General features: G+C 42.5%; 1 protein-coding gene across 1 annotated transcript in view; it reads right to left on the bottom strand.

Annotated features, from left to right (window-relative positions):
• The window catches only part of KIF13A (kinesin family member 13A), a 227,081-nt gene that overhangs the window by 23,411 nt on the left and 176,878 nt on the right, over window positions 1–26,792 (bottom strand). Inside the window, 13 exon segments of the mRNA XM_055079543.1 lie at window positions 781–880; window positions 2,649–2,687; window positions 6,569–6,715; window positions 6,898–7,030; window positions 8,070–8,221; window positions 10,829–11,002; window positions 11,524–11,685; window positions 14,882–15,031; window positions 15,796–15,936; window positions 17,208–17,370; window positions 19,001–19,214; window positions 24,203–24,369; window positions 24,468–24,554. Coding sequence (XP_054935518.1) covers window positions 781–880; window positions 2,649–2,687; window positions 6,569–6,715; window positions 6,898–7,030; window positions 8,070–8,221; window positions 10,829–11,002; window positions 11,524–11,685; window positions 14,882–15,031; window positions 15,796–15,936; window positions 17,208–17,370; window positions 19,001–19,214; window positions 24,203–24,369; window positions 24,468–24,554 — 1,829 coding nt within the window.

Genomic DNA, 26,792 nt, shown 5'->3' with positions numbered 1-26,792 from the left:
ATTTTTACTTATTTATTTTTGGCTGTGTTGGGTCTTTGATGAGCTGCACGGGCTTCTCATTGCAGTGGCTTCTCTTGTTGTGGAGCACAGCTCTAGGCGCGTGAGCTCAGTAGTTGTGGCTCACGGGCTCTAAAGCACAGGCTCAGTAGTTGTGGCGCACGGGCTGAGCTGCTCCGCGGCATGTGGGATCTTCCCGGACCGGGGCACGAACCTGTGTCCCCTGCATTGGCAGGCGGATTCTCAACCACTGCATCACCAGGAAAGCCTGAAACCGGGGTTTTAAGAGCAGATTTCTGCTCTAGAATCCAAGTGGCCATTGCCAGCGTAAGCAAACTGAATCCTTGGAGCTGGGTGGTGGTGAGTGGAGCTGCAGGCCGGCTTCAGGCCACCCCGAAGGAGCCAAGAGCATGGCTACCACCCATTGGTAGCCACAGCCCACCTGCCAAGTGTCGTGGCTTCAGAAATGACCCTTTAGCTGCTGTCAGTCCCAGGTTCTGAGCCTGGAATACCTCATGTGGAGATGTCGATATTGATGGCATTTGCATTCATCAAAACAAAATCTGAATTTAACGTTTAATGTCAGTTAACTCAAGTAATGAAACATTACTTTCAAATTCAGAGCCTGCTTAAACACTGTACACTAATGATTCACTAATATCTATAATTGTTATGGGGTCAAAAAGCTAAGACACAGCACTCCAGCTAAGGGAGGAAAACAGCCTACCACTACTGTGTAGAAGTGATAAAACTACTCCCAGCCAAGAGTTTAATCTCACATACCTTTTTTATTGCTGACTTTTTTAATCTGTTCATCTAGGTATTCTCGCCGTTTAATGAGGGCATCAGACCACCTCTCTCTCACACAGTTTAAGTCTTCTTCCTGGCATCAGGGAGGGAAAACATTTTCCTGTAGAGTGCACAGATAACTATTTCTTTTTTTAAAAAAAAAAAAGATTTTAAATTTGTTTGGAAAACTTTTCATAGGAAAGGCCATTTGAACATTAGTCTTCTTCCTGGCATCAGGGAGGGAAAACATTTTCCTGTAGAGTGCACAGATAACTATTTCTTTTTTTAAAAAAAAAAAAGATGTTTAAATTGATTAGGAAACTTTTCATTAGGAAAGGCCATTGAACATTGCCGTGTGATTAATATGCAAGAAAGCAAAGAGGCCTCAGGAACACTGCATGCTGATTGAGGATCCCATGACTCAGAAATCAGAGCCCCTGGATTTCCAAAAAGATAATTCTACTTAAAAGCAAGAGAAGCTCAAACTACACCAGCTGTTGGATGAGTCTTATATGGCATGTGCGTGTATGTATTTAAGTTGTAGCTATTCATTTGAAGGGTTTGTGATTCTAAGCAGGACACCAGAAACACAGCCCAAATCACATAGCAGCAAATGTAATGGAAAACGACAGGCATTTTCATCATTCATAGCTCGATGGCTGAATAAGATGTATTTTCTGAAAGGCAAAGAATAGATCAGTGGAGAACTTTTCAAACTTGCTGCAAAGGTTTTACCTCCAACCGCTACCATGAGGCTAACTGAAAACTTCCCATGCAAGAAGCCAACATGCAGTCAGCCATGCCGAGAACTCCCAGAAGCAGCCGCTGGACTCAACTGTGAACCACGTGGCAGGAAGGGCACAGACAGCCACAGGACGTTAGTTAACGGCGTTGCTGAGATCCAAGGGGATACTGGTATTTCCCCTACCATTTGTTTTTACTTGCTTGTTTTCTTTCTTAGTAAAATTATGAGGTGGGAAAGACACCTACCAATTCTATTCAGGATGCTCTTTGACTTGCCTAATTCTGGCCTAACCCTTAAGACGTTACATTAAGAGCAGACACCTGAGAACTTCTGAGGCTTTACCTACAATGGACCCACATTTTACTTATAGGAAGGCACACCAGGAAAACATGCTTTTAAAATTTATGTAGAGAATCAGTACAAAGACTGGGAACCAGCCCAGAAAACTTCCTCTTGGTTTGCCACCTTGACCGTGACTGTTATCCCACATTCCATGGACAGTAGGCCAGTCAGCCCTGACTAGGTAAAATTTCACGTTTGCACGTATTTTTTCTCCCTTAGATTTCCAAAACGAGATTTAAAGCTGAGAGTTAAATTCTCCAGGTTATGAATAAGATTGGCCTTAAAGAGAGAAGAAAACTGGCTAAACCAAACTATGTGCTTAAAATGTCTTCAGTTTTCCTATCTGGCAAAAGTCTTTAAAAATACAATGGCACGTTAGAACAGTACTGCTCTCTCGGATGTAAGGAGCTAACTGCAGGTTCACATAGGAAAAACAGGTCTACTTAAAGATTATGGACGGATAAGTTACAATTCTTAAGATCACCAATTTAATACAGTGAGAGTGGTCTTGTTTAGAAAGGCTTTGGGAGCTAGCAACTTGAGATGGCGTAGCAAAAATGCAGTGTCTGCTTACAAGTTTTGAACTGACAGGGAAATCTCTAGAAATAGTATTGTATCCCTGATTACACTGAGAGCAAATCCAAAGCGAGGGAAAACGGCATATTCTTGCTCTGTGGTCCTCCTTTCCTCCTCCCTCTGCCCTCGGCTTTGCGAATGCCGGCAATTAGCAGCAGCTGTGCCCCACGCCACAGGATTGACAGCAGCAGTAAAATACCTGATAACTATCCATATCATCACCATCCTCATCATCTCTCTGGTAGGGAAAAAATAAACACAAAGGACATGCATTTTTTTTTTCTCAAACAGCACACAAGGAAAATAAGTCTTTAAGCTTAACACACACATTACAACGGATAGCACGCACAACATCGGCATGATAAAACATTTAACCGAATCTCAAAAAGTGGATGCAATTCACTTGTCTATAATTACGTAGAGAATTTAAGATTTAACTTTTTTCTTTAATAGAGAAAGCAGTCATTTAAAAATGGGAACTCTCTCAGATTCTCTTAGCTGGGGATTGGACACAACCCCGCTGGGTCAGCCCTTATGGCACTGTTATGCAAACAGTTGCTATTTGTTTCTGGGTGAGCTGTTTGACTGAGATTTAGAAGGAGCAGAGCTTGAAAGGACTTCAGGGAGTCTCTTGCTTAACCTCCTGGTTTTAGCTGTGAGGCAGCTAAGGCCTGAAGGATGAAATGACTGAAACCAAGGCTCACACAGATAGTGGCAGGGTCAGGACTGGAGGCCAGGTCTGCGCCCTTGTCCCTGCACCACACCACTGTCACTGTGAAATCATCATGGGGAAGACCCACTGGGAAGCTAAGACTCCACGTACAGTCAGCCCTCCTTATCCGCAGGTTCCACATCTGCAGATTCAACCAACCACAGAAACTTCCTGATGGGAGGGCCGAGTGTACTAGGCCATTTTATACAGGAGACTCGAACATTCTCAGATTTTCGTATCCAAGCGGGGGGAGCGTTCTGGAACCAATCCCCCCACATACCGAGGGAAGACTGTAGAAGGTTCTGTATACTGTACCACTGCAGTAAGAGCACAGCCCACTATTTTGGATACATGGAGCTATCATTATCCACTGTTGGATGTCAGTATCCATGCCAATCAGGTGAGAAAAATCAGAACTGTCCTAAACCCACGGCAACATTTTACAATAATTACATAAACTAAGCATTTTGGCAAAACATTTGCAAAACAAAATCATCATGTGGGAAAAAAAAGGGTTTTATTTGAGACAATTTTCCTTAGAAACAAGAATAAAGAGGGAATTCCCTGGCGGTCCAGTGGTTGGGACTCTGTGCTCTCACTGCCGAGGGCCTGGGTTCAATCCATGGTCGGGGAACTAAAATCCCACCAGCTGTGCAACCAAAAAAAAAAAAGAAACAAGAATAAAGAAATCCCCATTTGTAGAGAATATCCATCTCTATGGAGGCAAGTTCTACTCAAAATGAATACTGGGCCATGTAATAACCTTCTTTCATTTTTCTATGGTTATTGAAGGGTTAATATTAAAAAAGGAACTGGAGTGGCCTAGTCAGACAAAAGACAAACTTTTTTTCAAACGCCTTAAAAAATATAATTACATTATTTTCATATCTAAGTATACTTCAAAAGATACCGCCTTTTAAAAGTGCTTTAAAAATACTGTTAAGATTATTCTCGGGCTTCCCTGGTGGCGCAGTCGTTGAGAATCCGCCTGCCAATGCAGGGGACACGGGTTCGTGCCCCGGTCTGGGAAGATCCCACATGCCGCGGAGCGGCTGGGCCCGTGAGCCATGGCCGCTGAGCCTACGCGTCCAGAGCCTGTGCTCCGCAACGGGAGAGACCACAACAGTGAGAGGCCCACGTACCACCCCCCAAAAAAAAAAAGATTATTCTCTGTGTAGACTTTAAAATAAACTTTAGTTTTAGTTTGGTAACCATTTTCATTTGGATAACTCTAACTTCAGTAGTAAGCCCACTACTGAAATAATTTTTCTCGAATTAATTCCTCCTGTTAATGAATAAAGTACAAACAGCTCTAATTTATCATTATCTTTTAGGCTAAGAAGATACTTCTATTTACCGAAAACTAGCTTGAGCTTTCATGATGTAGAACCGTTGTGACATCAGCATATTCTGGATTGGCTCAAGCTATTGCATCAAAATAATTCTGAAGTACTATGTCAACAACAAAAATGGTGCTGAACATGACCATGAGCATGGCAGCAAAGAAAAATAAAAGCTTTAAAACAGTCACAGTTTAAATTTGCATGACAGATACTATAAGAAGAGCATTCAGCACTGGGGGAAGGCAGATATCTGAGAGCTCAAATTTTGACAAAAATCAGTTTTAACTCAAGAGGTATAGCTGTTTTTAAAAGTGCAAATAATCAATCCTTGCAACGTTCATCAAACGGGAGTAGTCAGCCAGTTGATGATCCATGTTCATAGGTCATAGCTCACACACACAGATTCAAAGTTTTATCTAAGATCAGAGATTTATTAAGCCACAAAATTTTACGGCAGAAAGGGACCTCAGAGAATTATTACGTCTACCTCATCGCTTCGGAGGAAAGAAAAAGGGAACTCGAAGTTTAAATTACTCAGTTAAGTCAAACAAAACTTAAGAACCCAGATCTCCTCACTCCAAGTCTGTGCTCTTTCTACCAGGCCCTGCAGTTGCCCCCAGAGCTGATGGCCAAGTGAGGGACAACCCAACTTCCACTCCACATATGGCGAAAAGTCTGGTGGAGAAGCCTCCCTGGAAACAGCAGACTCCAGCCTCACAACTCCATTCATACTCTTCCCAGGCTTTGAGTAGGAGGCAGTTTTGGCCTGGGATGAGGAAGGCAGTGTCTGACACAGCTGTGCCCTCCTTACGGTCCAAGAGTCCAAGCCAATGTCTCAGTAAAGTCTTTGCTGCCATGAAGCCAAAAGGAAACTGAGATGGAAGATGAATCCTTCTCAAGATAGGCTGGGCTTACACCCAGACTCTACAGAGAAAAGTTTTCTCCCCATCATGACACGGAGTGTGTTCCCTCTCATGTGTGGTAGTGAGGGGACCAGAACTCAACCGTCTGATCCTTCCCAGTCCCTAATTACATCTGATAGTAACGTGGGGACTTGGTGAAGCACAGGCATTCTTTCAGGCCCCTGGGGACAAGTTCCTGATCTTAAAGTTTATTGTGACTGGTAAATAAGATGAATCCTTAGATGGTTCCATCTTTTAATTTTTTTTAAGTGAGAAAAGAAGGTTTAGCAAAAGGAGATTTAATGAACAAAAAATGATCATGAGGACAACTTTCAATTAAAAAGAAAAAGTAAAGCTTTCAGAGAGCTGGTTAAGTATGCCAGTGTATGGGGGCAACTTTCTATTGATAAAAGTGGATCAGGCCAAAGCCAGCAATATCAAACACCCAACATCATTCGGGCCAGATATAAAATAAATCCTGCCTAAAGTAAATGAGCACTGTAGCACTGATGTGTGTTTATAAATAAACTTAGTATTAATTGGCACTAAGCCAATACAGTAATTTAAACCTAGCAAAAAGGCAACGGACGGAAACATGGATGGGATGGCGGGGGCCGATACATGCTTTTTTTTTTTTTTTTTTTTTTTAAGAGGAACGCTGGCCTTACGTTTATTTATTTATTTTCATTTAATTAACTAATTTATTTATTTTTGGCTGCATTGGGTCTTCGTTGCTGCGCACGGGCTTTCTCTAGTCGCGGTGAGCGGGGGCTACTCTTTGTTGAGGTGCGCAGGCTTCTCGTTGCGGTGGCTTCTTTTGTTGCGGAGCATGGGCTCTAGGTGCGCGGGCTTCAGTAGTTGTAGCATGTGGGCTCAGTAGTTGTGGCTCGCGGACTCTAGAGCGCAGGCTCAGTAGTTGCGGCGCACGGGCTTAGTTGCTCCGTGGCATGTGGGATCTTCCCGGACCAGGGTTCGAACCCGTGTCGCCTGCATTGGCGGGCGGATTCTTAACCACGGCGCCACCAGGGAAGTTCCCCGATACGTGCTTAAGGCAAGGAGTTCAGTTATATTCCTGAACAGGTCTCTGTCACAGATCACTGACCGCCTTAATTCTGCACTAACCAATCTTTGTTAAATACTGTTTGCAATCTGTTGGTCTCACCTGGTAACTGTCCAGCCCTCTCTGGAGCTTGGTGGACCTGGCAGTCACGCAGCCAATGGAGATGGACAAGATAGCTTCGACCATGAGTGGCAGTGTCCCAGAACGCTGGACAGGCTTCACTGTGACTTGCACTCTCCGGGAATGACCCTGCAGGGGCGGGGGTGTGATGCGGAAATGGGGGCCAGGAATGCGGATGGGGCGGGATGGGGGAAGAGGATCAAGGAAGGGGAAAGAATTAGGGAACAAAGAGGCAAGTGACTAGAAAATTCCCGAAACTGTCAGAGTGGGACAGGGAGAAAACACGAAACAAGCAAAGACAAACCTAGTACCTGTCTGAGTTGAAAGACACCTCCTGTGTTGACATCTTTTGCCTGGTGAAGCTCCACAGGGGCGTACTCCCCCAGCTCATTCAGCTCTAGTATGGAGATCCACATTTCTATTCTGCGAGTGACCTCGTTCCACCTGCAGAAACACATTCCAACAAACGACCATGTCACTGTCCAGGACATTGTTAGCAACAGGAAGAAGCCCCCAGTCCCCGAGCACTTGCTATCCGTGAGGCACTGTGCTATGTGTGTCACATAGATTATTTTCTTGTTTAACACTCAAAACAGTCCTGTGGTATGGGCTCTTTTCATTTCGTTTATTGATGTATACCCTATATGCGGTGAACTGTCCAGATCTCAGGCGTAGACTTGGAGGGATCGTGACAAATGCATACATCTGTGCATACGTCCCGCCATCACCACAGCAGGTTTGCTCAGGCCCCTTCCCACTCAATCCCCACCCCGCCCACAGCAGCCGTGTAACCTCACAGATTAGTCTTACCTGCTCTAGAACTTCATATAGATGGAATCACGTAGTATTGTACTTTTCTAGGTCTGGCTCCTTTGATTCAGAACAATGTTTGTGAGATTCACCCACAATATGTAAGAGTGGGACAGAGTCCTTTTTTATTGTTGAGTAATATTCTATTATATGACTAATAACACAATTTGTTTATCAAACATTCTCACACTGAAGGACATCGGGTTGTTTACACTTTGGGGGATATCATGAATAGAACTGCCGTAAACATTCATGTACCAGGCTGCTTATGGACTTATGTTTTCATTTTTCTTGGGTAAATACCTAGGAGTGGGATTGCTGGGTCACGGAAGAGGCAAATGATCCACTTTAAAAGAAGATACCTCTCTGTTTTCTTCTACAAGCTTTATAGTTTTATCTTTTACATTTAAAGTCATGCTCCATCTCAGATTAAGTGTTGTGTATCATGTGAATTAAGATCAAGGTGTTTTTCTTCCATAAAGGTACACAGATGTTTCAGTCTCATTTGTTGAAAAGACTTTCCTTTCCCCGTCGAATTTTTCCAGGGCCTGGCAGTTCCTTTCACCATTCTCATTCACAAAGGGGGAAACAGGCTCAGAGAGTCCTTAATCTGCAACCACTGTCCAAGGGTGAGCCTTGACCCTGCATCTAAAGCCCTCAGCCAAGCACAAACCTGTCATGCAACGTTCTTGTCTTAGCATGAAGGGAATCGACTTCCCAGACAGAGCTGCCATTCCCGGTGCACCGGTGGCCCCATACTTCGATGGCCAGTGCTCCATCTGAAATGAACTCCAGGAATTCTTCCGTTACACTCACCACGTAGTCCTGGGATACGCAGGGGAGAGGAAAGAGGAACAGGAGTTATGCAGAAAGGAATCTGTGAAATTTCCTTTTTGACTTTCAACTGTATACCGACTCATTTCAGAGTACGCTAGCCTGATCCCAACCTTAAAACCATCGCTGCTGTTTCACAGAAAACCGCAAAGAAACCAGGATATTAGACGGGAAGTGATATTCTGAGGTAACTGAACTCCTTTCTTTAATATACGAGGACACTGAGGAAAGCAGCAGCCCCACATCGCACTGCTTGTTGGTTGCAGAGCTGAGTCTGTCCTCCCTTCCTCCTGGTTCACTCTCTTTTCCCTGGGACCACCCTGACTTTCAGCCAGAATAGACCAATCAGCACAGCAAAAAAAAAAAAAAGGGAACTTCTGATTGTTCCTTGCTATGGCTTAGAAGACCAAAACAGAATTAAATTTTATATGATTATCTCCAAGACTCTGCACTCTTGCTCTTAAACCCTCCCACTCCAACTCTTTGTTGTGAAATACAAACAGATGAGGAAATGGAGGCTGAATAGACGATCGGTGAGGCAACCACCGGGAACAAAGCAGAGGCAAGGAACCAGGCAGACTTCCTTCCCATTAGCATCTCAGTGGAATCTCAGGTGATTCTAATATCTCGAAAGGGCTGCGCTGTATTGGTTTAACCTCATACTACCTAACTTATTTTATTTGGAGACGAGGCCAGAATTTTAAAAGGAAAATAAACTTCATGACCAATCAGCACAAACTACGCATTTCAGAGGTTAAAAAAAAAAAAAAAACAAAAAAAAACTCAAGGTCACACAGTGAGTCCAAGGTCTCTGAGACTAGCATCTATTAAACCAGTTGTTAACTAGCATGTCCTTAAAATCCAGGTTTCATCCTTCTAAATAAGCAGCTTTTTGGATCCAAAGAAAGATGGGGAATATTTAACAGAGTATTCAGAGAACCATAACGACAACAACAAAAGATTAATAAAGAATTAAGAAACAGACTTGGTGAATACAGGTAAAAATTAAAAGTGGGCTATTCTCATAAAAATAAAGACTTGACAGGGGACTTCCCTGGCAGTCCTGTGGTTAAGACTTCACCTTCCAATGCAGGGGGTGCGAGTCCGATCCCTGGTTCGGGGAGCTAAGATCCCACATGCCTTGGGGCCAAAAAACCAAAACATAAAACAGAAGCAATATTGTAATAAGTTCAATAAAGACTTTAAAAATGGTCCACATCCAAAAAGGTCTTTAAAAAACAAATAAATAAAAACTTGACAGGGACTTCTCCAGTGGCGCAGTGGATAAGACTCCGTGCTCCCAATGCAGGGGGTCTGGGTTCGATCCCTGGTCAGGGAACTAGATCCCACACGCATGCCACTAAGGAGCCTGTGTGCTGCGACTAAGAAGCCCGCCTACCACAACTAAGACCTGGTGCAACCAAATAAATAAATATTTAAAAAAAAGAGAAATCCAGCCTTTCAAAAAAAAACCTTGACAGACTTTACATATGGGAAATATGGGAAATATTTGGGACTTTACATATGGGAAATTTTATAGGTGGTGATATGGATTTGTCTTCTAACTGTAGAACCAGCAAGAATAGGCACAATTTCGAAAAGAAGGGGTCTTGAATATCTATTAAGAATTGTCCAAAGAAAAACAAAATTACACAGAGGCTAGAGTCTGGCTGTCAGAAGTGACTGGTTGGCAGTCTGATATGAAAGACAGGAAGAGTAGCTGATGTCACAAAATAGGTCCAACCAATATTCACCAAAAATTCGCCTCTCTCATTTTGTATGATCTTTAAAAGCTCATACGGGACTTTAGAATGCTATGCTTAGAATTCAAAAGAATGAAAAATAGCTACAGCAACTTATATGGTTAGATGCTCATGTATATTAGAATAATAAAATGCAATTCTGCAATCTGTAAAATGTGATCACATTTTTGCAAAAAACTTTTTAAAATTATGCATGCATGACTGTAAGAGTGTGTATCTCTGGCCATTTATGTGTATGAACATATGTTTGCACACACATAATATGCAGCAAACTGTCACTGGTCATCACAGATTTCAGGTAGAGGTCTTTCAGATTTTATTTTATTTATTTATTTATTTTAAATTTTATTTATTTTTTGGCTGCATTGGGTCTTTGTTGCTGCGTGTGGGCTTTCTCTAGTTGTGACGAGCGGGGGATACTCTTCATTGTGGTGCCTGGGTTCTTATTGCAGTGGCTTCTCTTGTTGCAGAGCACGGGCTCCAGGTGCATGGGCTTCAGTAGTTGCAGCGTGTGGGCTCAGTAGTTGTGGCACACGGGCTTAGTTGCTCCACAGCATGTGGGATCTTCCTGGACCAGGACTCGAACCCATGTCCCCGGCATTAGCAGGTGGATTCTTAACCACTGCGCCACTAGGGAAGTCCCCAGATTTTATTTTAAACACTTTCAAACGATCTGAATTTGTATTAAAGTACGTTTTGAGGTTAAAAAGCTCAATAAACCTATTATGTTTATGAAACATTCATATGGGAAAAAACTCTAAGTTACAAGTAGACTTTTGAACTGAGCCGCAGCCGGTTGTCTCCCAAGTAGCTCATTTTGTAACGGCATTTGTACCTTACAGTGAGAGAAGGTCACAGTGTACTGGGCATCCCTGGACTGTGGGGAAGGCACCTCTGGGTCCACTACTGGGGCGGCCACCGTGGACTCACACTGGTCCCAGAATGTGTATTGACAGAAGACGAAATTTGAGAGGTTTAGGGGCAGCCCAGTTGCCTCTTTAATTTTTACCTGGAGGGAGAAAAAAAATGCAAACATAACTCTCATAAAGAAAACAAACTATGCATTCTTTTCATATCCAGCTACCTCAAATTTAAGAGTAGGTGATGAAATAAATAAATCAGTCATCCATTTGACAGCTGAAAATACTTCATTAAGGGTTACCTACTTGTAATGAAATGTGTACCACAGCTCCATAATTACAGTATGTGAGCACGGTGACAAATGCATACATCCCTCTCAAACTTTCCTAATGACCGAGTTTCTGACACAGCTGTGACCTTTACTAGAAAAGCATGATTCACTAAACAATATGCACTCCTTGCATGCCACATACATAGACTTCTGAAATTTCATACAACTGTCATCAGAAAGTGTGCTGCACTTCTGGGAAAAGTACTGTCTGTTATTGTATTTATCGTCAGAAAGTTTAACTTTTACCATGTTCTATGAAGAACTCCTAAGATTTTCCATAAAATTGTTTTGAATTGAAAAGGTCATTTATCTGAGCCTTCCCAGCCCTGCGCCCTCACCCGGCACGTCAGTTTTCTGACTCGGTGGATGATTTCCCCGCTGCTGTCTACAACTTCAAGACTCCCGCCTTCACTGGAGTTCTCCGAGGAGTCATCCTCCACCACGCGCTCCGGGACGGTGCCTGTGACTCGCATCACTTCCACGTGGAGACGCCCGGCAACCTGGGTCAAGGAACCAGAGCGCCGTGGGATTAAAAGACATCCCGTGGACAATACTGACCTGAGATGGAAAGCATGCTACAACATCTCCAGCGAGCAGCTCCACTGTTATCGCTGGGCCACCTCCAGCAACGGGAAACTCTCAGTACTTCCAGAGCCAGCCCACTCCATCGCCTGCCCTGTAATCACTCTGCCTTACTTTGAGCCAAATTTGCCTTTGTACCTTGCCTCCCGGAGTCATCTTCATTCTTACCCTTCTTCTACAGGCAGCCCATGAACAGCACAAAGGCAACTATCACATTCTACCTGGAGTCATCTATTTCCCTCGTTCACATACTCATTCATTTACTCATTTGATCAAACACCTGGCATCGTGGGAACACCACGATAAAGACACAGGCTCCGCTGTCTGGGCACTCACAGTCAAGTGGGGAAAGACACAGAATTAAAAACCCAGCGTAGGGGGCTTCCCTGGTGGCGCAGTGGTTAAGAATCCGCTTGCCAATGCAAGGGACACGGGTTCGAGCCCTGGTCTGGGAAGATCCCACATGCCGCGGAGCAACTAAGCCCGTGTGCCACAACTACTGAGCCTGTGCTCTAGAGCCCGTGAGCCACAACTACTGAGCCCGTGTGCTGCAACTACTGAAGCCCGCGCGCTCTAGGGCCCGTGCTCTGCAACAAGAGAAGCCACCGCAATGAGAAGCCCACACACCACAACAAAGTGTAGCTCCCGCTCGCCGCAACTAGAGAAAGTCCGCGCGCAGCAACAAAGACTCAAAGCAGCCAATAAATAAACAAATAAATAAACAAACAAATAAGTAAATAAAAACCCAGTGTAGACTAGCTGTCCTAACAGAGATACATGCAGGTTGTTAGCAGATAAATTTATCCACTCAACAAATATTTACTGAGAATCGAGTGTGTGCCGGGAACTGTACTAAGTGCTGTGTTTACAACAGTAAACCAAACAGTCGTGGCCACTGGGCTCATGGAGCCTCTCCCCTACCCTCTTGGGAGCAGAGAATGAGAATGGAAGTGACCCTAGGGCTGGGAGAAGAGTAAGGGGGTGAGACCTACTCCAGGAGGAGCGACAAATACAAAGCCACCAAGTTATAAGGAAACAGTTTCTTTAAGACTGTTTTTTTTTTTTTTTTTTTTTTTTTGCGGTACGCGGGCCTCTCACTGCTGTGGCCTCTCCCATTGCGGAGCACAGGCTCCAGACGTGCAGGCTCAGCAGCCATAGCTCACGGGCCCAGCTGCTCCGCGGCATGTGGGATCTTCGCGGACCGGGGCACGAACCCGTGTCCCCTGCATCGGCAGGCGGACTCTCAACCACTGCGCCACCAGGGAAGCCCTAAGACTGTTTCTCTAAAAAAAAAAAAAAAAAAAAAAAAAAAAGGGAGTGGGGGGAACTTAAGTTTCCAGAATATCCTGGTGGTTCTCTGCATTGGTGCTAGTTTAGCAGTGTCTCTCTTATAGCTGGTTTCACAGAACCGATTTAAGGATAGGAATGACCCTGACCTTTGCATTCTCAGAGTGTGGTAACTGGCCAAGTTTTCTTTGGCAACACAGTTTTAGGTCATAATGACTGGACTTGTGAAGGGGACACATGCTCTGGCACTGCTGTGTCATCTTACATAGTGAGGCTTATTTTTAAAGGTAGCTCAGATCTAACTTCCACAGAGCAACTGGCCCTGACACCCAGGACCTGAGAGAAATTAGTTGACGGTATTTGACAAGTGAGACAAATATGGAGGAAGGAGCAAGAGGAGGGGAAGAAAGGAAATATGAGAAAACGGTGAGAAGACAGTGGTTCTTAAGCTTTTTTTCCCCAACGTTTTTTGAGAGCCTAATACATTTTTAGTATAATTTCAGGGGGTTAACAAAATACTCAAAGCCCACCATGGACCCTAGCTTAAGAAACCCTGACTAGGGACTCAACCACTAGATCTCTTTGCCATCGGAGTTGTGCCCATTGTTAACATGGGAAAAAGCAACTTAGCCCACTATTTTCCTAGAGCATCATGTCCACAGGTGGGTTACTACATGTGGAATGTGAGCTGTGTACTTACACATCACAACTGGGAATCTAGGGTCTATTTTCTGGGTTCCCTTTGGGCGGAATGGCACCCTACTCTTAGTCTGCTCTAAGAATCACAAAAAATAACTTAGTATTTCCAAGTTTGCATGCTATTGAAGGATAAGCTAGGAAGTAAGGATGTTACTAAATTTAAAATGAAAACATCAGTTGAAGTGGATAACATAAAAAAGTTTGAACTTGAACATTTTCTGAAATGTTTCAGGCTGACAGAAGGCCAACATAATGAAATAAATGAAATATGAGGGGGATTATTTTTTTAAAGGAGGAGGTAACAGTGGGATGCTTAAGCTTGTTTTCTTTGAATATTTTAGAATTTCAAAATAATCCTCCCAAGTTGTATCTTGTAAAGACCACTTAGGGCCAGGAAGGAGCTAAAGTGTACTACAGAGGTGAGAGATTAAAAGAGAAATCAGGGCTTCCCTGGTGGCGCAGTGGTTGAGAATCCGCCTGCCAGTGCGGGGGACACGGGTTCGTGCCCCGGTCCGGGAAGATCCCACATGCCGCGGAGCGGCTGGGCCCGTGAGCCACGGCCGCTGAGCCTGCGCGTCCGGAGCCTGTGCTCTGCAACGGGAGAGGCCACAACAGTGAGAGGCCCGCGTATCACAAAAAAAAGAAGAGAGAGAGGAATCAATATGGGGCACAGAGCTGAATCTGGTTTCCAAAAGATTTCGAATTTGATTAAAACAAAGAAAATACTTGTGAACCACAAATAAAAAAAATGTTCTAATAATCTTTTAAAACCATGCCTTAATTTTGATAGTTTCTTTTGATATTAGTAGAGAAAGAAGAATGTGATCCTGATGCTTCACCCTAGTTTCTTGATCTACCTCAAGAACAGAACTTAAATCGAATTAAAAAACAAAAAACGCACTTGAGCTCGGTGCTTTGTGATGAGCTAGAGGGGTGGGATAGGGAGGGTGGGAGGCAGGCTCAAGAGGGAGGGGAGGGGGTGGTACATCTATACATAGAGCTGATTCACTTCGTTGTACAGCAGAAATTAACACAACATTGTAAAGCAATTATACTCCAATAAAGATGTAAAAAAAAACAACCAAACTTGAACCATGGCCATTTTCTCAGAGGCTGGCTTGTCCTTACCTCCCCCTGCTGGCTGATGATAGGAACTGCATACAGAAGTTTCACATCACAGAACAGACACTCCAAGAACACATTAGCCACGCCAATTAGGTTGTGATTCTCTTGGGCTTCATAGAAAGGGTCACCTCGTTTCCCGTAGAGTCGCTTTGTCTGAATGGCAGGAGAGGCGGGGGGAAGGCGAGTAGGAAACAAAACATCAACTTAAACAATACTATTTAAAACCAGCATTTTAAAAAGTTTTAAAAAGAAAGCACTTACCCAAATAAATTAAAAAGAAGTAAAAATAGAATCATGTCACACGAATAAACCAGAACTATCCCACGGGAGGGGCTTGTTAAGTGACATAAGGGCAGGGAGAGCTCTTCTTTGGTTACAGCCCCACCTATCACACCCCGTCTTCCCTATCACACCCCACCTGCAAGGTTTCATTCCCTGTGCTTTGCCTCATTTCCTTCACTGAATCTTTTTTTCCATTACTAATGTAGAAAAAATGGATCATGCTTTCTAAAATTATTCTTAGCATCTACCTAGCCATGAACCCAGCTAGGGGAGCATGAACATATGCTAATGAATACAAAATCCACGCTGGCTCCATTTAAGCTGATTTTTAACAGCACTGACGAAACAGCACAAATTCACTTTGTCCTACTTCACTTCACTTGAAATGTAGCAGCAACCCAATAAGAACATGCTATGTGTTCTCTTCATTTCGTTCCTATCTGTGTGGGGATCACATGTTTTATGACCAACCCAACTGATCCTTTCAAGATCACTTTCACTTTACATTTCTAATATAAATGTCCCAAATGTCCCAGATATTCACTGACGCACAGATGTGTGTTCTGACGATTAAATCACTTATGTTCTTGTCCTTTTAGCACAACCAAAGCTCCTTTACATTTTGTCCCTCTTACCTCAGGAACCTTCTCCTTCCATTCTTGATAAAGGTCTCGCATATCAATTAATTTATTCTCCAGCTTCTCGATGGTCCACACTTGGGTGCTCTTTCCTTTCCTCCTCACTTGAATAGCAGGCTCGCTCACTATCGCTCCTCTCTGCAGAATGAAGGAAAACAAAAACCAAAAACAAACATAACACATCTCGTTATAACTCTTTCGGATTGTTGAAGCAATATGTATTATCATAAAGTAGAAAGTTTGGAAAAAAAAAACCACACATAATGTATACAAAAGAAGATGAAACCCTATCACCTAGGGAATATCCTGGTTTATTTTCAATCTTCTTTGTATACCCATGCACACACATTTTATTTTTATCACAATCAGAACCAAACCAATATACAAATTTCCTATCCCAATTCTCTCTCCACAGTTCACCTTCTTGTGTGGTTAAATATTCTTCATAAACATGATTTTTCATAGCAACACAGCCATCCATTATAGGGATGTATCACTCACTTGACTAATTATTCTCTTGGTCAATATCATGGCTGCTTCAAATTTTTGCTATTACAAAGGCCACTGTGATAAGTGTCCTGGTACAAAAGCACATAAATGTTTATGAACACATCTATAAGTACAGATTTAGAATAAATTTCTCAAAGGAGAACTACTTGGTCAAAAGACTAAAAACGCACGAAGACTGACGAGATACTCTCTGACTCGTTTCTAGCTCGCTTGATGGAGGGAAAAATGAATGGATGAAAAATTATTTCTTCCAAAGTTTCTCCTTAAATGAAAATTTCTTCAAGTTGAAATGACAGGAAACTTCCCAATGGCTGCAAAGAATCCTTCTGTGTATGAAAAACAGGTATCATATGAGTCTTCCTTCTTCTTCTCCTTCTGAAGAATTCACTCTCAGAATGGTACTATCACAAAATATATACACATTCCCCCATTTCAGGAGGCATTTATATGAAGGAGAAAAGCAGGAGGAATTACTTATATATATCTCTAGTTTCAATGTTTTATTTATTCATTTATTTATTCATTCATTTATTTATTTTTTGGCCATACCAGTGGCTTCTAGGATCTTAGTTCCCCAAACAAAGATTGAACCTGGGACCACAGCGGTGAAAGCACCGAGTCCTAACCATTGGACTGCCAGGGAATTCCCCAGTTTCACTGTTTTAAAGAAAGCATTTAAATTAGCAAGGCTTTTAGCCCCCCCTAATTCTCATATGCTGATCATAAAATATCCAAAGGCATATACACCCAAGGTCTCTAAAGGACGTCTTAAAAAGAACAAACCCTCCGGCTCACGTCAGGGTCTCCTCACGGATGCTCTGTGGATGCCAGGTTTACGTTCCACTTACAGTATCTACTGTTGTACCTCTTGCTCTCAGCTTCTTTGAGAACATTCTTACCTTTCTATTGGCACTGAGGTTTGCAGCAGGGATCTGCAGAGTCACCTGGTAGTCGGTGAGTCTGCTCATCTCCTCGGCTAAGAAGTTAGCCTCCCTCACCAAGGTGTTAGCTCTGACCAGCTGCTCCCGCAGTTTTGCCAGGCTTTGGCGGAAGAGTTCATCCCTGTGGCAGAGCAGAAAAGCACATGAGCATGTCCGTTTCCAAGTGAGTCATGTTGTTAGAAAGTAGCAGAAAACTCCTCTCAAACAATTATTTTTCAAGCTATTTTTGCCAATTCACCTCTTATCCTCCCACCAGGTTTCCGTGAGCTCTCCACTGGTAACCACAGATGGGGAGCAAACATGTGGGGTGACTTAACTTCAAACCATGTTTTAAATTATATAACATTTGAAAACAACTAGATTTTGATATGGTAATGCACACGTACACACAAAACCCAATAAAGCAATCCTTTAGGAAAAAGAAATTGATTCCGACTTCTGTGTGCTTTGGGGTGGGGGAGATCTGGAGCCAGTAAGGAGAAAGTGTTTTACGTGATTTCTTCAGTTGGTAAAAGGTGAGAAGTAGGGACTTCTGTGACAGCAGAAATTCGTTTCTCAACTCTACACAATAGTACTTCCTGGTAAAAGCTTCTCTAACAGCCTAACTGGGTCCGAACCCTATTATATGTTTTCCCAGCCCCACATCTTTTGCCTCAGTAGCCTTCGTCATAGTTACAATTTTTCATTTATTTGTGTGATTATCTGACCCATAATGTCCGTCTCCTCTACGAAGCTGTAAGCAACCCCAGGGCAGGGGCCGTGTCTTTTTTGCTTGTCACTACACCTAATTCCTGACCAAGTGCATGGCCCATCATAGGATATGCAAAAATTACCCACTGAATGAAATAAAGAGTACAGCTGACCCTTGACCAATGTGGGTTTGAACTGCGTAGGCCCACGGAGATACCGATTTTTTTTCACTGTGATCCATGGTGGGTTGAATCTGTGGATGTGGAACGCAGATATCAAGGATCTACTGTAAAGTCCTACTCGGATTTTCGACTGCATGGAGTGTCAGCACATGATAAACGGTCAAGAAACGTCAGGCGCCATTATTTTTATTACAACACAGGATAATGGACTATCAACAGACCTGGGTTCAAACCCTGGCCTTTTCATTTACTTAATGGGTGACTGAGGGAAGATGTTTAAAATGATTGTCCAATCTACGAGACAGAAAGAATAGTTCCCATGGCTTGATGCTGTTGGGAGCATTAAATAAAATAAGCACCATTCCTAGACTGCGGTAAGACCACAACAGAACTCAGCAATAATTTATCGTCCTTATTGTGGCTGTTTTTGTTACCGTTTCCTCCACCACTACCTCAGTTCTGATATAAATAAAGTCATAAGGTAAAAAAAAAAAAAAAATCACACTTAGTAGATTTCTTAACATTAAAATTGTATTTAAATGGGTTCCAAAGTAAAAGAAATAGAAAACAAGAAACGGTTTTATGCTGAAGGACTAGTCAAATGTTCTCTACGTTAAGACCAAACAGTGGTATTCTAACTTGGTACCATTTTTACTAAAGGGTGAGGGGGCAGGTGTAATCTTTAACAACCAGCATCACAGTAGACATACTGAGAATCAATGCTGTCTCTGAAAGGAAAGGCAAGTGCTAACAATCCAGACACGGGCGTAAGACTTCCCTCTTTGCTAGGTCTGTCCCGCTCCGACACGCCTCACGACCCCCTCCCCCAAGGCCCCGAGGCCTTGACTCTGGGCCCCTCCACCGCCGCTCCCCTCGTACCTCTCCTCTGCCCACTGGGTCACTTTCTGCTGAGCTGTCTGGCTGCCGTCGGCCAGGCGGTCCGGGCCGCCGCTCCGGGGCCGCCTCTCTGGGGACAGCTGCTGGCGGAGCTGCTCCAGCTCCCGCTCATACATGAGCCGCTGTTCCTCAAGGGCGCTCCTCTTTTCTTCCAGGTACTGTTTCTCCAGGACCTGAACCACATTTTGAACTGGGTCTGGTGAGCCAAGAGACAAGGCAAGGTGCCTTCAGCGGTGGGTGTTTCTTTCAGCGAAAACCATCCCCTCCCCCAGAATCGAGCCGTTCAACGTGCTGTCTGTGAGGCCAGATGAAATCCTCTCCGCTTCCTTTTCCTTAACATTTTAGATAAATGCCCTGGGGGTAAAGTTTCCCCACATCTACTATGTGACTTTCTTCAATTTGATGAGCTCATCCTAATGTTTAGATAGATCACTCAATTGCGAAAAGCAGAGGATAGAGGAAAGGGGGATGGGATTCTATCCACCGAAAAGCTCAATGAAAGCTAAGACAACTTCAAAGACAGAGCCACATGAGATTTGATTTTTCCGATAGTCACTTTTTAATGCTCTTCTAGCACTGGTTTCAGCACATGGCAAAGGGTTTGTATTTCTGATTTTAGCCACAAATTTATTACTCCTGAATTTCTCTAATGTGAGAGGAAACTTACAGATCACAGCATAGGTTTGAAAACACTGAGGATACGGTCTGGCAATTTCTCAGGTGTTAATAGTCAAGAAAGCAATTCACTTGCAACTATTTCTGATTTTTTGCGTTCGCAGATTGAGAGATCACCAACACACACGTGGGTGAACAGGTATTAGAAATACTAATGGGTCTTGTTGAAAGGGGCCACGACTGTGACGAGTGGTGGCTGTGGCGTAGGTAGGACTCGGTCCTAAAGAGCTAATTGGCTATGGCAGGACATTAGCTTGGTAACAACCAACGGCCTGGATATGATGGAGAAAGATTAAGGAAGGCACTGACCACATGCACTAAAGAGAAAAGTCATGCTGTCTCTAGGGAAACACTACTTTAGACAATCTGGATGGTAAACAAAGAAATCACCATAATGGTAAACATTTCCCTGAAGTACACGGGACCTAGGAGATGTGTTCGTATTCCCAGACTAGCCTGAGATTCACACACTTGCTTATTATTCAGCGCTGTTCGTGTCGTATTTCTATATATTGACGCTCATTTTAATTTCCAGGATAAGAGAAGGAAATTAAGAGGAATTTTTACATCACCTCATGATAGCTATTGACTGACTTTACCAGAAGACCCTATCAACTTGTAAAATCAGCAGGTAAATTTTAGTAGTTTTCTATATGAGAAGAGGAAAAGAAAATAGCACGTTAGCTTTAAAAACAGGGTTAAACAATACAAAACAGAGTAGAAAGTACTTTTAAAAATCACTAGATATGCAGAGTATAGGTGAGTTGTTTTAAGAAAAATGACAACCACAGCAGTAATAATAACTCTACTGGCTGCTGGCTATATCTCAGGTAGAGGCACTATATGCTTTGCATGCATCATCTCATGAAAGCCTTGCAACAAACTTAAGGGTGGATGGCATTCCCATTTCAAAGATGAGACAAACTGGGACTCAGAAAGGTGAAGTAGCTGACCTAAGATTGCACAGCTAATAAGCAACAGAACTGGGTTTTGAACTCAGATCAGAGCTAATTGTCTGGGGTAGGAAATAAACTTAGTAATAAACTGTACTCTTACCTCCAATGTTTTCCTCAGAATTAGTACTCTGTTAAAGAGTAGATTTAAAAAAAAAATACTGTTCTTTGCTGATATAAAATTCTCAAATTCATTATTTTTTCAAAGCTGAATACTTTTCTTCATAGAGTCCTGACATAGAGTCCCTGAAATATGTTAACTTGAAAGGCCAATGGAAAATGGACTCCTAAAAAAAACCCTTTTACACAAAGGCAGACCATGGGTGGGTAAGACTTTTTCCGCAGAGTGAAAAGTGACATACTCCAAAGGATTAGAACTTCTAACGTAGCCCTAGAACTGCTGGGTGGCGGGGGGGGGGGGGGGGGGGCGGAAAGAAAAAGAATAATATGGTGATCTTTTTTGAGGGAGTTTAAAGAAATCTTACACGTAAGGGCTAGAGAAGAAAAGTTCTCTCAGAATTAAAAAATATACATATTTCTCCAACAGTATACATATATTTTTTCTCTATTTAGGCTCTAGGTTTAAAAAAGAAAGGACAGGGTCCTCACCATTCATTTCTAGGGCCCTGAGTGTGTACGAATCTTTTCCAGAGAGAGAAAACTGGGAAACACACCAATTTTTTTATAAAATCATATTCTAGGGCTTTTGCGAAAAGACACTGAATAAGATGTTTAATTCTTATTTCTACTTGTTGGTCAGTGGTAAGTAGAAACACACATGATCCCAGATGGCTGAGGTAGGGGGTTCCATGCCAATGCAGAGGTAATGTGACTGAGGCCTTTTTAAACTGCTTTAGCAGCTGCCACGACATAGCAACCCTACTACTCACCAGGCTTTCTCAGTGGCCACAAATCAACATGCAGATATGCAAGAGAGAGCAACTCAAAGCATCCCTCCCCAAGCCTGCCACAGACCAGCCTGGGAAGCCTTGCCTGGAGACTCTGGGTCTGGCTATGCTACACACAAACCTGGTACAGGTACAGGGACTGAGGTTTCTTTTTCTCCTCTGATCCCAACACGAGTCTGGAAACACTTTTCTCTTAGACATATTTGATAACATTTTCTTTTCAAATTAATTAACCTATTTTAAGCCTTTATCACTATACAACATATTCTTAAAAAGGTCATCCTAATCAGCAAGTCACTCTGACTCTATGATATGGCATAGGACAGAAGCCGAAGATGATCTGGTCTGTTCTCAAACAACCAAAATCCACTTTTCAAGAGCATGTTAACAGTTTCCTTTTTCTCCCTATCTTCTTTCTTCCTCTTGTATGAACTGTTTTAAAACTCAGTAAGCCTAGAGCCTAAGGCCAAGAAACCAAAGAGGTAGGTGTTTTAGGATGAGAGAAAGGAACCCCTTTCTTTCTTTCTTTTTTTTTTAACATCTTTATTGGAGTATAATTGCTTTACAATGGTGTGTTAGTTTCTGCTTTACAACAAAGTGAATCAGTTATCCATACACATATGTTCCCATATCTCTTCCTTATCTGTCCCGAGAATGGAAAAGAGAGAGGGTAATGGTGTAGAGGTTGAAGGGAATTTACGTGACCCACAGAATTAGAATTAATTCATATCAAGATGCCCAAGGCACTAAATCAAAGGGAAGTAGATCCTTTCGGGGGAAAAAGAGAACCTTTTAATCCCAGATGGAATAAGCTCTATGACCCTTCACCAGCCCCTTAATTGCTCTTTACTTTAGAGCTGCCATTGACTGTGTGAAAACAGTTAAATATCTGATTCCTATTCCGAACCCTCAGGAAGAACATATTATGGTCTACGGGTACTAGGTTTGCTTTTATTCTTAATTCAAATGAACTGGGTTTCAGATCATTATTTATTCTAGAGATTTGAAAATCCGTTATTCTAGTCTATTACTGGGACAATGCAGGTGACTATTCACCCAGAAGTACTATGTCCTGAACTGCTGTGCTGTCAACAGGAATCAAGTCGTTAGTAAGAGTAGCAATAATACGAGTGACACTTTTGTGCTGTTGGATACACGGGGAAAAGAACAGCCACCGGATTTTAACCACTGGAAGGCCATGGAGTTGGGACATGGGGAGGAAAGGGTCATAACTGAAAAGGGAGCATCCCTCCATCAAGAATTCAGAGCACCTCAGGCAGCAAAGGCCAGGCAGAAAACTTCAGCCTCTTCCCCATCATGTTAGATTTGGCCAAAGCATGTAGCACAAGCACCAATGAGCAGCACTGCTAAGAACCAGTCAAGCTCCCTCATGCTAAAGCCAATCAGTTAACCTTTATCCCAGTGTTTGTGGAGGAGCTTCGTCTGAAACCACAGGAGAGGGAAGAGAATCTTCAAATAGGACCACCAAGGGGATGACCACCAGGCAGACAGGCTTATGATCGGGAAGCCACCTAGCAGTAGAGGTGAAGGGCGTGAACTCTGTCCGGCCACCAGCATTTCAGCATCATAACAGAGCACATCTGTGTGCCCCGCAGGGGAGCTCCATTTAGCAGTGGGATTGAGTAAAGCATAAGGAAGGGGAAACATTACTTTTAAATGGATAAAACCAACACTGGAGAGAGCAAGGCCTGATCTGGAACACAAATGGATACTCATGTTAACACCATGAGCCAGGCCACTGATGATGAACTGCTTTGGATAAGAAGCCTGGAGAAATTAACAAGTGAGTATTTAGCGAGTGCTAAATACTCACTGGTTATTGAGGGGGGTCATATATATATAAATATTTATATAAATATATTTATATATATATAAATATAAATATTTATATATATATATATATATGGTAAGACGGTAGCAATTGGAGAAAATTAGAAATCTGTGATGTGGGATGATACATGATTAAATGGATACCACCTGGATATGCCACAGAGAGCACAGAGATGTCTAGAGTTCTGTAACCTCATCTGAAGAAATAATCTCTCTTCTGATGGGCATTCTTCCACCTGGAGTTTGGAGCTGCACCCTCCTGTCACACCCTGCATCTCTTTGGGCTTTCAAAAAACCACTCACAGGAGACTTGTTGCTCAGGCATGTTGTTAAATGAGCCATTAATGGGATTCTGATGTCTGAGCATCACTTTGGAACGTCTGTCGAGATTCCTCCCAACTTGGTGAGCAAGTAACAGAGTGGGATGAAGCTGGAGTTCCAACACAGGTCTTCCATGTGCTGTGCTGTGCTGTCCAAGGCCCCAGTAGCTAATGTTAATCCCTAATCTTAATGATGTTCTTTTTTGTTGTTATTCTATACTCTTCAGAGTAATACATTACACTTGTCTTTCCATCTGGCCTTTATTTCATACTTCCTTTTTATAATTAAAAAGAGGGGTATTTGAAGCTAAAAATCCAGAAATAGAGATAAATAAAAAGGTCAAAATCTTTATTCCTGCAACAGAATCCCCAAGTTGATACACCAGAGATCAGACTGACAATTCTCTAGCCATGCTCAAATTCTCCTCAGGTTTATTTAAAGAGTAGAGTGAGAAAGTAAATGCGTAAGGGTCTTACCATTACTATTCAGCGTTTTCATGATAACTTCCATCTGTGCAAATTCATAGTTATAGTCTGGTTCCGAGGAAGCCTCACTGGCTGCATCCAGGTCATGCTCTGGCGGGCCCGTTTCTCTTTCAAAGTCTTTCAACCAATCTCGCCGTTTCCTCTTAGGTAAATTAATTCTGTGGGGTTTTTCACCATTAGAGAAAATCAACGTGTTTTACACTCAGATAAGAGAAAAGGTGTATGAGTGAACATACTAGTGAACACAAGCTGTTACCTGAAGAAGTGGTTATTGCCCCACAGGATTCGGTCCCCGTGCCACAGCTGCGTGGTGCTGCACACGAGGGTGCCGTTTACACAGGACCTGAAGGAACACCAGGGGGGCTACATCAGCTGGGTGGTAAAGAGCAATAAACCTAGACCCAGGAGCCAAAGAGATAACCGGGGGAACTTTCTCTTAATAGGCATATTCGACTAATACCTAAAGAAAGAATAACAGAATTGTAAACACTATCAAAATACACGATCTAGGCAAAAATGATCAAGGGATGCTGATACCCCTCAAAGACGGACAACTGGACATGATGTGCTCCTCATGGAGATGGGCAACAATGCCTATGGAACGTTCTTGTCCATATTTGAGTTGAACCTGATCAAGCCTTTAAATCTAAAACCAATTGAGGAAATAGAGAGGGCAGCGGAAGATGTTAAATGATGCCAAAGGATGCAATGAGCAAAATACTGACTATGGGAAGCAACTAGGTGTCTGCAGCAAATAAAATGCAAGGAAAAAAAAGTGGGGGAGCAAAGCAGGGAGACCCATGGGCTGAAAGAGTCCCAAGGGACATAACTATCAATGACAATGGTTAAATCTTTGATTTCACGAAACAACTGAAAAAGAACCTTTATACGACAACTGGGGAAATATGAACACCGCCTCAATGTATGATTAGTAAGGAATTATTCTTTATTATTTTAGGTGTGATGGTACGGAAGCTGTGTTTAAGGATACTGGTCTTTTAGAGATACAAGTGGAGATATTTACGGATGCCAAGTTACAATATCTGGAATATGTTTAAAATAACCCAGAGGGGAGGGAGGAGGTGATGTGGAGGACATACAAACACAAATAAAACTGTCTATGAGCTGTCATTTTTGAAGCTGGATGATGGCTCTATGGAGGCTTGTTATACCATTCATTCTACTTTTATGTTTGAAATTTCCCATAATAAAAACTCAGGGAAAACATAAAAAGAATAGCAGGTTTAAATCCTAAACAGCTACCAACCAAATGGTAAAATCAATCAAGGGGAGGGAGGTGAGGGGATCGTAAAAAAGGTTAAGAGGGATTAAGAGGTACAAACTTCCAGTCATAGTGACGTATAGTAACTACAGTGGTGATCATTATGTAATATCAATATGCTGTATACCTGAAACTAATATAATACTGTTAAGTCAACTACACTTCAATAAAAACAAACAAACAATTAGAGGTGGGGAAGAAAACTGATAGTCTTTGTTATACTGTATATATTATACCATAATGATGTATATTGTGTCTGTGGGTTTATGTTGGTCTATGTATCCTGGACTTGCCTGGAACAAATCTTGAAGAAGCAACTGTCCAGCAGACATTTGCAGGTGGTCTTTCAACAGTGCAGCTTTCCTCACATGTAACTTTGCTACAGCTTACTGGCTATCAAGGGGCTGGGAAGTCAGTAGCCTAAATAAGTCACTATAAAAGATTTTGTAGGATTTCCTGCTTATTAGAAGATCTCAACAACCGATCCTTCGATACAGTTAAAGCACTGTCACTGTGAGTTTTTTAGGGGGAAAGAAAAAGTCCTCCAGAAATTTTAGCATGGACAATTTTAGTCTTCTCATAAATGTTTCCTTTACCTAAAAAAGAGATTTTGCTGGCATTTAAAAACAATACTCCCTAACATCATACAGAAAGATAAAGTCAAAATGCATTAAAGACCTAAATGTCAGGCCAGACACTGTAAAACTCTTAGAGGAAAACAGAGGCAGAATACTCTATGACATAAATCACAGCAAGATCCTTTCTGACCCACCTCCTAGAGAAATGGAAATAAAAACAAAAATCAACAAATGGGACCTAATGAAACTTAAAAGCTTTTGCACAGCAAAGGAAACCATAAACAAGACGAAAAGACAACCCTCAGAATGGGAGAAAATATTTGCAAATGAAGCAGCTGACAAGGGATTAATCTCCAAAATTTACAAGCAGCTCAGGCAGCTCCATATCAAAAAAACAAACAACTCAATCCAAAAATGGGCAGAAGACCTAAATAGACATTTCTCCAAAGAAGATATACAGATTGCCAACAAACACATGAAAGAATGCTCCACATCATTAATCATTAGAGAAATGCAAATCATTACTACAATGAGGTATCACCTCACACCAGTCAGAATGAACGGCCATCATCAAAAAATCTACAAACAATAAATGCTGGAGAGGGTGTGGACAAAAGGGAACCCTCTTGCACTGTTGGTGGGAATGTAAATTGATACAGCCACTATGGAGAACAGTATGGAGGTTCCTTAAAAAACTACAAATAGAACTACCATACGACCC

Source organism: Physeter macrocephalus, chromosome 18, assembly GCF_002837175.3.
Source record: "Physeter macrocephalus isolate SW-GA chromosome 18, ASM283717v5, whole genome shotgun sequence".
Lineage (NCBI taxonomy): Eukaryota > Metazoa > Chordata > Mammalia > Artiodactyla > Physeteridae > Physeter > Physeter macrocephalus.
Note: the sequence above shows the minus strand (reverse complement) of the source record. Positions and strands in the feature narration are given on the sequence as shown.